Source organism: Ruditapes philippinarum, unplaced genomic scaffold, assembly GCF_026571515.1.
Source record: "Ruditapes philippinarum isolate M1 unplaced genomic scaffold, ASM2657151v2 ctg6555_1_1_1_1, whole genome shotgun sequence".
Taxonomy (NCBI): domain Eukaryota; kingdom Metazoa; phylum Mollusca; class Bivalvia; order Venerida; family Veneridae; genus Ruditapes; species Ruditapes philippinarum.
In genome coordinates, this window is record NW_026859024.1 from 1 (window position 1) to 17913 (window position 17913).

General features: G+C 33.1%; 1 protein-coding gene across 1 annotated transcript; it reads right to left on the minus strand.

Annotated features, from left to right (window-relative positions):
- Nucleotides 1-169: 169 nt before the first annotated feature.
- Nucleotides 170-17007, minus strand: LOC132754938 (E3 ubiquitin-protein ligase MYCBP2-like; the record flags this gene model as incomplete). Its single annotated transcript, XM_060745691.1, has 12 exons — nucleotides 16757-17007; nucleotides 13797-13857; nucleotides 12538-12765; nucleotides 12071-12224; nucleotides 11140-11336; nucleotides 10276-10414; nucleotides 8516-8631; nucleotides 6759-6824; nucleotides 6060-6150; nucleotides 5519-5589; nucleotides 2514-2658; nucleotides 170-287 (listed from the first exon to the last, which is right to left on the minus strand). Coding segments are annotated over exons 1-12 (1508 nt in total), but the record flags the coding sequence as incomplete, so codon positions are not given.
- Between the last annotated feature and the right edge of the window lie 906 nt (nucleotides 17008-17913).

The following is a 17913-nucleotide window of genomic DNA, read 5'->3' on the forward strand; positions in this document are numbered from 1 at the left end:
CAGACAGTTTTTATTATTTTTCAGCAGTGCACAAATAAAGCTACTCCTAGTCTCTGTTCTCTGTCATGTTAAATAGTTTCTAAAATGATTATTTTCATATGATTAAAGCAACTGTTGAAAATTATAGCTTAAAATTATGAACACTTAGCTATAGATACTAAATTTTTACTGTAAATAGAAAACTATGAAAACAACATGAATTGACAATACCTTTCCTCCAGTTGTTCTGACTAGACTAAACTCTTTTCCAGAAGTAATTGATGCTATATCTTCATCAAACCCGGTACCTGAAATTCAATTGCTTGTTTATTAAATTTTTCGAGAATATTTCAAACAGAACTAGAAATGTGTCCATAGGACACCGGTGCCCCCACCGCGCCACTGTTCTGTCAATCTTTTTACTAAGTCAAGGGAAATAACTCTACAAATACTGGATAAATCCACAAGCGAAACCCTAAAAAACGAAAAATCTAAATATGCTGAGCAACCTGCCCATAAGGTTTAATGACTCTATGTCAAATCCTTTTTGAGTAACTTGCGACACAAGTTGAAAATTGCAAACATTTTCTAAGTCAAGGGCAATAACTCTAAAAATACTAAATAAATCCAGACGAAAATACCTGGTGCACAACTGCACATGCTGATCAATATTCCTGTGAAGTTTCATGACTCTAGGTCAAATCCTTTTTGAGTTACATGCGACACATGTTGAAAATTGCAAAATTTTACTAAGTCAAGGGCAATAACTCTAAAAATACTAAAAATATCCAGACGAAAATACCCAGGTGCACAACTACACATGCTGATCAACATTCCTGTAAAGGTTCATGACTCTAGGTCAAATACTTTTTGAGTTACATGCGACACAAGTTGAAAATTGCAAAATTTTACTAAGTCAAGGGCAATAACTCTGAAAATACTAAGAATATCCACATGAAAATACGCAGGTGCACAACTACACATGCTGATCAACATTCCTGTAAAGTTTCATGACTCTAGGTCAAATACTTTTTGAGTTACATGCGACAAAAGTTGAAAATTGCAAAATTTTACTAAGTCAAGGGCAATAACTCTGAAAATACTAAAAATATCCAGACGAAAATACCCAAGTGCACAACTACACATGCTGATCAATATTCCTGTAAAGTTTCCTGACTCTAGGTCAAATACTTTTTGAGTTACGTGCGACACAAAAGTGAACGGACGGACGGAAGGACAGACGGACAAGGGTAAATCTATATGCCCGCCACTAAAGTGGGGGCACAAAAACAAATAAAGGGAATTTCAACAAAATTCTGAACATTAAAAAAAAAACAGTTAGTTTAAGTTTTAATTCAAAGGACAAAAGCAATAGATACAAGCTATTTTTTCGTAATCTTCATATAAGCAGAGATAATGCTTTTACAACAAAAGTTTAAATCAAAGGCCTGCAAGCTCTGTGGCATTTTCTGATCTTGCAATCTAAACCGTACTGTATATCTGTATGTAATTTCCTGTACAAGATTATTTTCATATACTACAATTCATTTTGCAGGGCACCAAGGTGCAGCGACTGTGTTTAAACTTTTTGCTATTACAGTTGAGTTTCATACATACAGAATTTTGCATGACTAGAGTTGCATCATAAAATCATATGACAGCCACACTTTATCCTTGAATATCGTGGTTACTTCCCTAAAAAAGACACTTAAAAAAAAACCTAGACCTCTCGAACTCTAGACAAGCACGTTACCCCTGCACCACAGGGAAGTTATACAAAGAAAGCCTGAATAAAATCAAATAATTCTAAATTTAGAATTTCCATTTTAGGGTTTGTAATCTTTATCAATTTTGAAGCATTTTGTTAATGATAAACCTGTTGTTTAACACTGATGTAAATAGTTTAACGAAAATCTTCTCGCATGTATATAGTATATACCACTACTCGACAGTCAGATTTAATTGTGTAATACGCTCTGAAGTATTCGGTAATCGACATCGCTTAAAAAAATGGAATTTCATTGATTAAAATGATATTCATCCGCGTAATTTGTGATTGTTCATTTGTTGACAATTCTATAAGCCAACGCTACTTTAAACTTTGATTGCCTTGTAATTTGTTGGATACTTGTAACAAAATAAAAATATTTCTTTCTTTTATATCGCTAGTTTTAAGCTGTTTTGAGAACTACTTGTTGTTAGGTTTGTCATGAAGAGATTGAATGTTAGCTTTGTATTTCCTGATCTGCAATCAGAAAATACAAAAATCATACCATAGAACTTTGTTCAAGTTCAAACTTGTTTAAGTTTAATACTGAATTTATTGAACGAGTTGAATAAAGTTATATTATGCAAACCTCTGGCGAGCCTATAGTGTAAAGCTAACATTTAGCATATCTTTACATTATGTTTGTATAACGTAAATGACATCACTTCAAAAATATATGCACAGCCATGCAATATTTACCATTTTTAAGGAGTCAGAAAATCGGCATGGGTATGTGATAAATATCTAAAACTGTCAAAACACTTACATATTGTTCTTCTATCACTATTGTTTTGATCAGAAATATCAACACCAAATGCATCCACACATTTTCTTGTCAGTTTAAGAGGTAATTCATTGACTACTGTCATAGGAGATTGATGTGGGTCAAACATACGTACTACAAAACTGTCCTGAAATATAAAAACAAAGTCACAACTTACAAGCAAATAAATTTGGTACAGAAAACAGCCAATTTCATTATACAAAAAACTGTACATGTGTAATATGATAAGTTCTGTAAAACAAGAGCTGTCGGTAGGACAGCAACGCTCGACTATTCTTAGTGCTTGATAGTAAAAAACAAGATTGCATTTGAGAAAAATGCTATGCCACCGCATGGTTCAAATTTCATAGCTGTACATCAAAGGACAAGAAAGTAGGTCACATCATCAAAATCTAGGTCACCTGATATCAAAGTTTAATTTTACAACTAAAACTGTGCACATGGTCAAAATGTCATTGCTGTACATCAAAGGACAAGAAAGTAGGTCACTGTCCCCTTGGGCAAGGCATAATTTTGACCCAAGGGTTTAATTCAAAACAATTTTGATACAGGTCAAGTCAAATATCTAAGCTATAGCTTTCTCCCATTCAGAAAACATTTGTTTTATTTTCCGTTTTTACTATGTGTACATAATGACAATCACTGCCCCCGGGCAGGGCCAATTTTGACACCAGGGGAAAAATTTGAACAACTTTGGTAGAGGACCTATAAATGATATTATATATCAAACATCAAAGCTCTATGCCTTGTACCTTCAGACAAAAATATTTTTTTATTTTTTCACTATATGTACATAATGAAAATCAATGACCCCCGGGGCGGAACCAATTTTGACCCCAGGGCTATAATTTGAACAATCTTGCTAGAGGTTCACTACACAATGTTTCATGCAAAAAATCTTAACTCTAGCCTTTGTAAATTTAGAGAAGATGATTTTTTAAAGTTTTTACTATATACATATAAGGAAAACCTATGGCCCCGGGGGCGGGGCTAATTTTGACACAAGAGGCAACATTTGAATAACTTTTGTAGAGTACCTTTAGATGATATTATTTAACAAATATTAAAGCTCTAAGCCTTGTACCTTCAGACAATAAGATTTTTTTATTTTTTTATTATAATCAATGACCCCCAGGGCGGGGGCAATTTTGACCCCAGGGCTATAATTTGAACAATCTTGCTAGAGGTTTACTACACAATGTTTCATGCAAAATATCTAACCTGTAGCATTTGTCAATTGCTAGAAGAATTTTTTTGAAGTTTTTACTATAAGTTTTTACTATATACATATAAGGAAAACCAATGACCCCCGGGGCGGGGCCGATTTTGACCCCAGGGCTATAATTTGAACAATCTGGGTAGAGGTCTACCAGACAATGCCTTATGCAAAATATCTAAGCTCTAGGCCTTTTGGGTCTTTACAAGAAGGTGTTTTAAAATTTTGCTATATGTACATCTGGTGAAAATCAATGACCCTGGGGCGGGGCCGATTTTGACCCAAGGGCTATAATTTGAACAATCTTGGTAAAGGTCTACCAGACAATGCCTTATGCAAAGTATCTAAGCTCTAGGCCTATTGGGTCTTTACAAGAAGATTTTTTAAATTTATTCTTATAATTCCTTTTGGTTGCCATGGCAACCAGATTTCTGTATGGAATGAAATTCTTTGAACAACTTTGGAAGCCCTTCACCCAAGGAACAATCCTGCCAAGTTTTGTTGAAATTGGACTAGTGGTTTTTCACAAGAAGATTTTTTAAGTTCACTATATAATCTATATAACACACACACAAACACACACACAAACACACGCACACACACACAGGTGAATCGCTATATGCCACCGCATCGCAGATGCTGCGGTGGCATAAAAATGCTTGATACAGTTACCTCCTCCTGTTTACAGGTTGGGGTCATTATAGTGAACAAGTGTGCAAAGTTTCAAAGCCATATGTCAATGGACTTTGAAAATATTTGAACTATTACAAAAACTTTAACGTAAATTCTAAGTCGAAAAAGGGGCATGATTTTGTCAAAATGCTTGATAGAGTTACCTCCTCCTGTCTACAGGTTGGGGTCATGATGATGAACAAGTGTGCAAAGTTTCAAAGCCATATGTCAATGGACTTTGAAAATATTTGAACTATTACAAAAACTTTAACGTAAATTCTAAGTCGAAAAAGGGGCATGATTTTGTCAAAATGCTTGATAGAGTTACCTCCTCCTGTCTACAGGTTGGGGTCATGATGGTGAACAAGTGTGCAAAGTTTCAAAGCCATATGTCAATGGACTTTGAAAATATTTGAACTATTACAAAAACTTTAACATAAGTGGTTACGCCGACGCAGACGCCGCCGACGCTCGGGTGACTACAATAGCTCTACTTATTCTTATCAAATAGTCGAGCTAAAAAGCATTATAACTTTTACCATACTAAAATTAATTACATTCTCCTCAAACTATATATCTTCCAATAATGTCAAACCCCTTGTGGGGACGTACACATGTCTGTGCATCAAAATAAACTAGACTTTATCACAACATGAACACCAAGCATAAACAGAATGGCATGTGGTTACCATGTCAGCAGAGGAACAAGAACATGAAAGAAGGTTCTAACTTGAAAAAGTACAAAAATTCTCTTTACTCTTCAGATATAGTTAAAGCAGTTCATTATCACATACATGAGCATTGTATTGATTTACTCCCTTTGATGCCGTTTAAAGTACCACCAACAGTGTTAAGGTCATATGTCAATTCAGCTTTACTGGTGGCGGAAGACTTTCTTTCCTGTTTATGCTTAATCACAGGCACCAGTGACCCCCTGAGCAGAATAGCCCACCTTTCATAAGGCTTAAATCTTGCTAGATAGCTTTTTAACATAAAATAATCCAAAGTTCCTGTCACTTTTTTCATAAATATTTATTTGAAAGTGCATTATTGCTTGTCATAAATCAAATATATTTGTGTGAATTCATCAAGTACTTACATCTTTTGCTGCTGTAATTTGTCCTATATGTTCTCCATCACAAAACATGGCACATGGGGCAACTCCATGTCCTAAAATTAATTGCAAATTTCACATCAGTGCATGCCTTAAATTTCATTGATGTGACAGAAAGGAAAAGAAAATATGTAAGGTTAAATTTTTAAACAAACTTTCTATGTTATTTCAGTACAAAAAGAAGATGAGTTTATAAAAATCTAATGCCCTGGTAGCCTGTCCCAAGTCTATACATGAATTCAACATTTATTTATTACCCCTAACTTATGTATTAAAATTCAGCTAGGGATATTCAATTATTATAAGCAGGCTGACATCCAGTTATTACCCAATATATTTTTGTTTGGTTTTACGAGATAAATACAATTTAAGTCATATGGCATCAAAACAGGAAAGATCATTTTGGCAAACATCGGGTGTTACAAACTTAAAGCAATATAATGCATGTAGTTATACTATCACTATCTTACATTAACAACAATGTATTGACTTGAATTTCAACCAAAAATATGTGTAAATATCTTACCATCCATATCACATAGATTCTCCACTTCAAGTGTGTCAGTGTTGATAGTACACAGCTGAGAGGAGTTATCTATTCTACATAACAGCAATGTCTGAAATATATACCACATCAATCTTCAATTACCATAACTTAGCTGCATCAACTTTTAAAAGTTTTTTTGTGACAAAATATATCTTTGTTGTTAAATACTTATCTTGATATATCTTTAACTAATGGGTAACCACATCATTTCATTACAGACATAATGTCTGTTCAGTGGTAAACAGTTGTATCTTCTGTTCATCTATTGAGATATTGTTTATCCTTTGGAACTAATTTCACAATATTTCACAACCCTGATGAAGACTTGTGAGAGTCAAAACAGTTGAGCAGCGTCATGACAAAACCAACATAATGGGTTTGCGACCAGCATGGATCCAGACCAGCCTGTGCATCCGCATAGTCTGATCAGGATCCATGCTGTTCGCTATCAGTTTCTCTACTTGTAATAGAGTTGGTAAGCAAACAGCATGGATCCTGATCAGACTACGCGGATGCGCAGGCTGGTCTGGATGCAAACCCATTATGTTGGTTTTGTCATGACGCTGCTCAAATCTAGTTATATGAAGAAATTTAGCAAATCTATTTAAAAACTATCACAGTTTATTATCTAAGCATATTGAGTTACTACAGTCATGCTGTGATTTCTAGCTCACTTACCCCTGCATAGGCCAGCCATACACTTGACTTAGCTGGTAACATTTCTCTGTAGCATACAATATGACCCTGTAAATAACAAGTGTAGATAAGTAAAAACTGAATAGATCTTTGAAGATTTGAAGCTTTCTTTTTAACCAATTCTGAAGTCAAAGAATGGTTTATAGAGATAACTATCTTATAAGAACTGCCTGATTAAACTATGTTTTAAAAGCACTTTACTTCCAGATTCTGTCCACTTTGTTTGAAATTTGAACAGTTTTTTTAAGTTTTAATTAGTTAACATTTTCGTCAGGTGAACAAATATTGTGATAAAGGCAAGTCTGATATTATGTAAATAAATACAGGAATTATCTGATATTATACAAATATGGACTTTTTAGCTGTTGAATATGATGTGATATGTACTGAAAAAATTAATATTGACTGAGGCGATAGCCGAGGTCAATATTAATTTTTCAGTACATATCACATCATATTCAACAGCTAAAAAGTACATATCTGTTTTATTATATATTTTATAAATAGCTTTTATATGGCTTATCACATCTGCCATTGCATACGACGGAAATCATTATTTTTCAGCTTGTCTACTGTTTCCATAATTTGGCCCTTTCCATTGGCATGCTAATCCCTATTGTTCTTAAAAATGGTAACTAAAATAGACTTATTTGACTCTTATGTACACCCGATTCAACGTTTTTGAGAATAATAACAACAAACTTTGCGTGACATCTCGTCAAAGTCTCGTGTCTTTAAGGGATTTCCAGAAAATCTATTTTTAGAAGAAAAACCGGTGAATATACTCTGAAAATCTATTTTTAGGAAAAAAAACAGTGAATATACTCTGATATTGACCTGTTATTTTTTACAAAAAGTTGCTTGTTAGCCAATCAGGGAAAGGCATTTCAAAGCTATTTATAGATTATATAATAAAAACAGTTAATTCAACTTTATTTGGCATAAAACATATCCAATGCTAATTTAATAGTGAATAAGTACATATTCCTTAAACTTTTAAAACATTTTCTTTACTTGAGTTTTTGAAATTATGTGAATTCTGAAGCATTTGCACCTTAAAGTGGCATGCCTCCAGATTCATGATAATTTTCATTAAAATTAAAAAAAAAAAATTAAAAAGTAAAAATATTGTTAAGTGGACAAAGAAAGTAAGTTAAACATTGCAAATGGCACTAATGGCCCATGTAAATTACCAAAAAAAGAGGTAAAAATATGCAAAAATAGCCCTTATTGTGTTAGTCAAACAGTAGAAATATGGTGATAAATAATGCAAAATCAGATTTTAATCCCACATCAAACATAAAGTTATATCTTGAATCTTTTTATACTTTTCTTAAAATCTTAATGCATTTTTCTAATGTCTGATTTTCTTGAAATATTCTGGCACATATGGAGGTGTGCAACTTTAATTGTGCATAGGGTTTTTAGCTTTATCAAGATTATATAGGACATTTACTGGTATTCTTTATTCAATAAATCTGCTATTATATAAATGAGCCGCGCCATGACAAAACCAACATAATGCGTTTACGACCAGCATGGATCAAGACCAGCCTGCGCATCCACGCAGTCTGATCAGGATCCATGCTGTTCGCTATCAGTTTCTCTACTTGTAATTGAGTTGGTAAGCGAACAGCATGGATCCTGATCAGACTGCGCGGACTGGTCACCATCCATGCTGGTCGCAAACACATTATGTTGGTTTTGTCAAGGCGCGGCTCAAATGTAGTTTTATATACCTTTAATGATCCACCATAGCCTGAGCCTATTTTGAATAGTCCATATTTATTGTGTATATACAGGTAACGACCATCAGACGTTATAGCAGATATACCTTGTGAATCTACAGATGATGCTGAAATACATTACATTAATATATAACAAGAGCTGTCCGTAAGACAGCGCGCTCGACTTTTTTATTGCTTGCCAATAAAAAAAGTTTTTGCAGTAAAAGGCAATACAAGAATCTCTGTATTTTTAAAGTGAACAATGGCCATGAGCATTAAGATATTTAGTGAAGAATTATTTTACTGAATTGTGTGATACCCTTGAACACTGCAGCAAAGTTTGAAATGTTTAAGTCAAAAGAGGGCTGGTAAGAAAGAAAAAAAAACTGAGTTGAGCCTTAAATAAATTTAATTCTAAGTCGATAAAAGGCCTTAATTTTTAAAACAAATCCTTGACAGAGTTACCTTCTCTTGCGTACAGATGGGGGTAATGATGTGAAATAGCATTAAAAGTTTCAAAGCAATATCTCAAAGGGTTAAGGCAATAAGTGGATTTTACCCATATTCAATGTATTTTCTAAGTCAAAAAGGGGCATAATTCTGTCAAAAACCTTGACAGAGTTATGTCCTCTTGTCTGTTGATGAAGGTCGTGATGGTAAACAAGTATGGTCAGTTTCAAAGCAATACCTCCAATGGTTTTGAAATAAAGTGAGGTGGTACAAAAAACTTAACCAAGCTCAATACACTTTCTAAGTCAAAAAAGGGCCATAATTCTGTCAAAAACCTTGACAGAGTTATGTACTCTTGTCTGTAGATGGAGGTTATGATGGTGAACAAGTATGGTAAGTTTCAAAGCCATACTTGTAATACTTCTGAAATAAAGTGGGGTGGTACGAAAAACTTAACCAAGGTGTGACGCCAACGCCGACGCCGACGCCGGGGCTAGTAGGATAGCTCCCCTTTTCATAGAAAAGTCGAGCTAAAAATGTGTTGTGTAACAATTAAATAAAAACATGATCCGTAAATTGTAAAATTAAAATTGTATACTGTAAAGAGAAAGTTAAACTCGGCACTACTTGATTTATGGCTATCAGTATACATAAAGATATGAGAAACATTAAGTTAATAGCTAAGCTGTTTTTGAAAAAAAGAAACATGAACTGAAAATAATTATAGGGCAAATTTTATTCTTCAATACATTAAAGACACTTTTATTTATCTTGTATGGACATACTGAATTTGCACACACACAAATAAAATGGATAAAAATTGTTGAGTTATTATAAAAGGATAGATCTCTAGGCATATGTTTAGACCATAAACATAACATTCAAAGTCCAAAAGTATCTAATTCATCAGTCTTCTACAAAATATGTATTATGTAGCATAGATCATACCAGATTACTTTAAAAGCCCATTATGCCTCAGAAGTACTATCATTTTTTCCCCTAAAAATCTTAAATTTTTGCTATCTTGTTACAGTCACTTGCCATAAACATGAAGATGGACTATCTTCGCATCTTTTGCTTTGTTGGCAATTGGTATAATTATAGTGAATTAGTATTTTGTATGGAAGTCAAAATACTACTTTGTTTACATTTTGCTACCTTTACAACACATTACTTAATATTCAGCGCTACTTTCTTCAGCTGTTAAACATCTAACATACTCTATATCCATTATTGAATTCATGTTTGACATTTCTTAGATATCAATTTCTGTGGCATTCTGTGCCTTTGAAGCTCGAATGTAATATGACCATTTAGCTTACTATGTGGTATATCTTGTAGAGTAAAGGAGAACAGTCTAGATTGTTCTTTTACACCATGTGTAAACCAGTCTGGTAGATGTGTCTTCCCCTGTAACACTGCTTGTACACTCTTCTGTAGAGATGTCAATATACCTGGTACCTGTATAATACAAACAATACTTGCGCTCAAACTTTAGCTTGTTTAGAAATGGATTATAAAGGTGCACCCCAATATCTTATAGTCACAAATCATGTGTAAACATGTATTCTTTATAGAAAATTGTAATGGTATTTAATATCATCCAACGGAATTGCAGATAACTGTGTTGAAAAATTCTAAAATGGTGACAGTGTACGTGTGTTTTGTTTTTTAAATGGGACAGACATGATTCAAGTCTTTATACAAATGGCCACAAAGTCTGACAAATATCTAAATGTGACGTCTTTCCTTCAAAAATATGTGCAAATGCATTAATATAATATGACACATGTGTAGCTTTTATCATCTTAAAATAACATTCAAATACTATAGAAACAATCTGCAAATTTATGCAAATTCAGTATTGCTGGGATTATTCCCCAATTTGTAAAAAAAATGTTCCAATTATCTAGAGGAATTTGAGATCAAGATTTTGTTATATAGAATAAAATGTAAGAATCCAAAATTCTGCCTGACCATTTACATGTAAAGCAATACTGGACTCTCTTGACTTTTTTGGAAGGTTACATAAGGTTACATTTACACATATATAATCACTTCTATGTCACTCACTGTTAAACTCTGACATTGCTGATTTATTTTGTCCATTTCTAGAGAAAATACTGATACAATCATATACTTTTAAAAAGTTAAAAACATGTCCTTTGTCAATTTTATCATCTCACCTTAATATGTTCTGATGCTAGAGGGCCGGTGCTCATTAGAAGAGCAGCTACAGCAGTTAACAGTTTGCCTGTATCTCCGAGAGCTATCACCAAACTGATCAAAGCTGAACATGCCAGAGATGTCAGAGATAGTCCCTGATGTACAAAATCAGGGCCAGAATTGGTAGCTATATCCATCAGAAGTTGAAATAATCCGTCTGCAAATTGAATTAATACATTGTATTGATATGATTTATAATACTGTTTTAACAAAAGGCAGAAATGTGGTCTGCTTACCACAAATTTAATTCAACGTCATGTCAAAATGTTAAATTAAAGCAAATTTTTTTTACAACAACAATTCTTACATAAATATGATAAACCGGAAAATGTGGCACTTATGTATCATAATGACAAACTGACAAAGAACTAGAACTGTGTCCAGAGGACACGGATGCCCCCACTGACAACATATAAATGGTATATAGTGAAAAAATCAACAAAGGGCCATAATTCTGTTAAATTTGGTCGCAGCAAAAATTCCTTCGTTTACTACCATCTACACATTAAGGCTGTTCATCCCTGGAAGTTTAAGCAAAATCTGCCATCCAGTTTAAGAGTAGTTGTGTTCACAAAATTTCTACATAGTATATAGTGAAAAAATCAACAAAGGGCCATAATTCTGTTAAATTTGGTCGCAGCAAATTCCTTTATTTACTATCATCTACACATTAAGGTTGTTCATCCCTGGAAGTTTAAGCAAAATCTGCCATCCGGTTTAAGAGGAGTTGCGTTCACAAGATTTCTGGACGTACGTCAGACGTACGGACAAGTGCAACGCTATATGCTCCCCATTTTGTGGGGGCATAAAAATTGCAGTTCATTCATATAAATGTTCATCATTTCATTGAGCAAGTGCTGCTGTATGAAAGATGTAAAAGTTCACACATACCGACAACATCCGTTGGTTCATGTTTCATACTTTCTGGAAGCTGTCCTTGTAACATGTCTAAAAGTGCTTTCATTGCCTTCACACATAACTCTGGGTAGTTGGCCCGAGTCTCTCTAACCAACTCAAACACACCACATAACCCAAGTCCAACAATCTGAAAATATATTTATAATGCATTATAGTATCCATATCAAAGTATGCATAGCACGTAAATACATAGACTATAGAAGGGGCTTATTAGTTAATAATAACTTCATACTTTACATTTGATGTCCAGTGACAATAAACTTTCGATATAAAAAGAAATTCAAATATGAATTGGGGCTTTAAATAATAACAACCCTTTTAAATAAAAATTTTGTTCTGCATAATATTCAGACATCAACCTAGCATCCACATTGAAACTTTACTTTCAAGACATAATTCTTGCTATCTAACACAGTTTGGTAACAACATTTTATACCAACCTTGGGTATTTTGACAGCCACATCTCTGCTTTTATCCTCAATCTCTTCATCAGTTTCTGAGTCAGAAAAATTGCCTGTACTTTTCTGGTAGACCTTTGTTGCCTCTTTCATACATTTTTCCAGCAGTGTCTGTCTGACAAGAGCGTACACGTTGAACGTTGAAGGATTTCCAGGAATCTCCAGATTTGTCACCGTACTCTCAGGTACTTCCTCGGGGCTTGCATCACGCTGTTTATATATTAGAAAATTCATAAAGATTTATTGGACAGTTTGTTTGGCCCAGCATTAAAGGTAATATAAAAGCATCAAACAATACACTTGTTAAATATTGAAGGCCATTACAATCAATTTATGATACTGCACAATTATTTCCAATGGATAAAATAAAACTACAGTAATAAAGTTGCAGGTAATATAAAGTTTAAACATCATGATCATGAATGTCTCAGATCCTGCAGATTTACAGCTTACTTGTTTGAATTTTGATTCTATTTTAATAACTGTCAATTATCAATTAACTGTCAATAACAAGGACTTGAGAAAATCTTTAAGTTGGTCAGCTATGTTATAGAACCTGTTCAGACTGTGAAGATGTGTTCCCTGACATGGCTGTACACTGAAAACTTTTAATTTATTAATTCTTAAGGTTAAGTACTATCATTAATGTAGTTTCTCTAAAAGAATCAAAGTGTGTATTTGAACCTAATAATTAGGGATTTGAACGGGTGTCACTTTTAAGCTAGTACAATCGTTTTTTTTTTAGCTAAAATCCGATTAGAAAATTCAATAACCTGCTACCAAGATAAGTATTTGACAAAGAGGCGAAAAAGTTTTATATTGAATCTAAATAATTATAATACCTTTGTTATTTATAACAAGATATAACATTTTTTTGTATTTTAGTTGTACTCAACATAACATATATTTTTCCTGATCTGATTGAGTATGGTACAACCCTAACCAAAATAGTTACTACATATCCGGATATGTATTGTAATCATTTTGAGAACAACAAAATATGAACAACATTTGATATCATGTTTTTCTACCCGTGTTATCCCTTCTAATACTGGATGAAAATATAATGTAACAGATTTTCCTAAACAGTAAGTTTGTTTTTTTCTTGTTGTTTTGGGGGGCTCTTTTCACAACATATATTGACTGACAACGGTATTTCAAATTAAGTTACAAAAAGTAATTAATTAAAAACTTTAAGTAAGAATTTTTAATATATATCAAATATCAACCATGTTATTTACCTTTGATTTTTTATCTTTCACTTTGTGTTTCGCTTTCTTTGGCTTTTTATCTGGCTTCTTTCTGAAACGTCACAAACAAAAGTTCATTTTAGATGAAGTTTAAATCAAAAGCTGAGCCATAGTCCAAACCACTAAGGCATATTAATGTCAGTAAAACACTTTTTATAGCAAGCTCCAAAAGCAAACCCAAAGGGCCTGCTTGCAAAGCGAGCATTACAGTAACGCAAGTATCTGCAGAATTGCTGGTTTTGAAAACTTTCGCCGAAAGTACAGCAAAATTATGGGTAGTAAGTTTGCCTGCTCTTCATCGGAGGTGATTTTGGTTCCCTGTCAAATTATATTTGGAGCATGGCAGGAACAAGTACCAGTAGGTTACCTGCACTGTTGTTTACCAAAGCACCCCGGTAAACAGTTTTCTGGTTTCCTATCTCATTATGGTTCCAATTCAAATTGACATTTGGAATTCCTTGCCAATTACCATTAAATCAAATGCAAAGTTTTGCCAACTTAAGTTTTCCTGAAATGGGACTTTTAGCGCGATCACAATCATTTTATGAATAAATCAGTCAGTAATATTTTGATTTAGTGTTGCATCTAGAATTTCAAAATGATGGGGGACCGTCCCCCACTCAATTGAAAAATGTGAGGGATTTGAAAAAAATGTGGGGGACAAGCATTTACCAACAATATGATCATTTTAAAAATAAACAAGCATAAATCATCACCTGTAGTCACTTTATTCATACATTTAATAATTATGTTCTGTTCATAGGTTCATAGTTTAAGCCTTCTCCTTTTTATTCCCTCAAATATATCAATAAAACTCCCAAGATTGTCATTTGTCAGTTCATTATTTTGTTTGGTACTTAAAAGCAATCCTGCTAATTGTGAATTTTTTATGTTTTTTTAGCATTGTGAAGAGGCCTTATTTCGGGGTCAAACTCAGCCAAAAAAAAATTACTGACTTATCAGCGAAATTTTCAGTGCCATTTCTTGTTGGAAGTGGCTAGCGGTACGGGCCCGTACGGCTAGCCAAAAGTTCTAGCCGTACGTGAGTGCCGTACGACTACCCAGGACTCACTGTATTGTCTAGCCGTACGGCACTTTTCAAAATTATATGGAAGTGGAACTGTTCAACATGCATATGTTATTTTGTGCCTCATGATTATGATTTGTTGTTTTATTTGTATGATAGATGAATTTTTGTTAATTAATCACATGGATCGAATAAATAAGGATCGGAGTGGAATAAAGAAAAACACAGATTTATATTACAAATCCGTGAAAAAAAGAACATTGAAAAAAAAAAAGACAAAAAAAACCAACAAAAACGGTGAAATGCAAAATAATTGTATAATTTTAAAATACAGTAGTTAAATATCGAACATAAAAGCACAATCAATTAATTAGCCTTAATTAAAGCCTACATAGGGACTGACAATAGAATTTAAACATGCGTTTCACGGAACATGCAAACTTTCCTTATGTTAACAAACTTCTATACTGGTCGGAGAGATAACTCTGACGCATAGATAACCCCGTCACTTGATAAATATAATTGTTTTAGCTTTGTTTTTCAACAAATATGCACATGATCACCTAACAGTATAGGAACAGGACAGAATGTGATGATTTGTTATAATTTGGTAGACTTTTTAATGTTTTTCAAATAACCTAAACTTTTTGTAGGCAAAAACTGCTTCAAAACGTTCTTTTCACTAAATTACAGTAAGGTAGTTAGAAATGTATTGACCACAGGCCACTGACTTGGGAAAGATTTTTGAAAAAATTGTTTAAATATTTACAAAAAATAGATAAACCATATAAGATGTAAAAAAATTATTGATGCTGATTTTCCAGTCATTTTTTTTCCTTGAAAATTTAAGTGTTGCCTTAACCTACTGTTGTGGGGTAAAAAGACCATGTTTTGTATACCTCATTCAAGACCTTCAAGAAGTACCAGATTCCATTTTCATACATAGTTTTTGTGGTGTAATGTAAAGCCTTTGAACTGAACTTTGTTTAGGTGGTTCAATATTTAAAATATACTGGACGATAATTAAAATATTGCAAAAAATATGTGATTTAGTGTCGGAGTTATCTCTCCAACCAGTACCATCGGTAATTGACGCAATTATCAGAGCCCAACAACAATAATTTTCGTGTTTAATTTTTTGTTTCATTTCAAAGGTGTTGAAAATTAAACTCAATGAAACAAAAAAGAATTATCATCAAAATTTTGTAAACTTTTTCAATTGATGTTATTTAACTTCGACCAAATGCAATTTTTTTCTCAACGTCTTGAGATGACAAAGATCGATATTCGTACTTTTTTACTGAAGCCAATAAGGCGATTAATCTATAAAAGATAAACATACGAAGACAATTGCTGTTTCTTGGTTAAAATCCTTGCTTAAAGTCATAAAATAACATATATGTATTTTCGACTTCCATATAATTTTGAAAATGCCGTACGGCTAGCCAATTATACAGTGTGTCCTTGCTAGTCCTACGGGACTCACGTATGGCTAGAACTTTTGGCTAGCCTTTCTTGTTGGGTACCATAACGCAATGATAAATGACGAGTAATAAGATAAATAACAAATCGCAACTTTTTGGCCTACAAGATAACGATTAAAGCCGAGGAATTATGGGCAGCCTTCTTGGATGGGAACCATAAGACAGGAAACCAGAACAAACGGAAGCAGTGTATAAAAATTAAAATACCGAATGGCACTTTTAAAACGGAAAATGTCAAATAAAAATACCGACTTCCCCTAATTTCATATTACAAGCTACTTGTACTGGTAGAGTTTTCATACAGATCCCAAAACTATGATTCTACTCAGAAAATGATTTGGCTACTGGCACAAAAAATTGAACTTGGTCATTTAACATAAGTCACCAACATGAATAAATTTCAGCGATGAGAAAATTAGAAATAACAATATAAATCGTACTTCTGGACGTTATTTTCTTCCGGAAGCTGGAATAATTCATGAAATTTCTGCCCAAGTTTGTCGCCTTTCAGAAACAGGTCAAGTTCACTTCTCGTTGAAGGAAGAACAGATGCAGCAGCCATCTTATGAAATGTCAATGTTTATCATATATGAAAGACTAAATTAATTATTAACTAGTTCCATTTTTAACGCAAATAAGTCAAAATCGGGAATTTTCAAAGAGATCCCAACTTTCGCTTTGCAGGTGACATTTTGACTCTAGAATTGTGGGAGTTGGTAAATTAGTTAAATATGCGAAAAAGAGTTCTTTTCGCGCTTTAAATAGACATACTAGGTAACTTTTCGTCTATTTACTCAGGAAAATTTTATTTATCCTGTTATCTCTTATTGGCCTAAACTGGCATAGATGAACTTTACATAACATTTATAGATACAGTACTATATATCAATACAATGTAGATATATAGATAGGCCCCTATAGGTACTTTGGTGTTTTTTTTTACCTAAATACAGAAAAATATCCCCTTTAGACACTATGGAACAAAGAAAACATTTTATCTGGAAAAGTACGTTTTTTTGTGTGTATGAATACTGACCCTCTATCTCTAGTTCTCGTATTATCTGGTAATTTTATGTGTTGCTGAAGGTTGATCGGTATGTAATGATTTAAATTCTACAAATCACCTCAAATAATTACTGTAATTATGGACCTTTATTGACATGTCAATAAAGGTCCGTGCTAAAATGCCACTCTTTATTAAGTGTTTTACATAGGCCTACACTATCATAGAAAATGTTTGTGTTTTATTATGCAAAATAACTTAACTACTAGATTCTAGTATGGTATTATTACAATTAAAGTTGCAGTTTTAACACATTTTTTCTGAATTAATTTATACTTTCATAAAACATTATTTTTACATGCTTTTATCACATTTTTATCTAAATGTTTATTTGGTATATATCAAAGAAGAATATCTACAAAGAAGACATGTTTTCAAATTCCAAAGTGCCAATGTCATCTGTTTAATTAAAGCATGTCCCGATACATATAACACGAGAAACCCTGATTATATGGGAAACATATACTTAATTAAAATATTATTACAGGTATCACATGCATTATGTATAAAACATACAAAAATGCAACAAAAGTA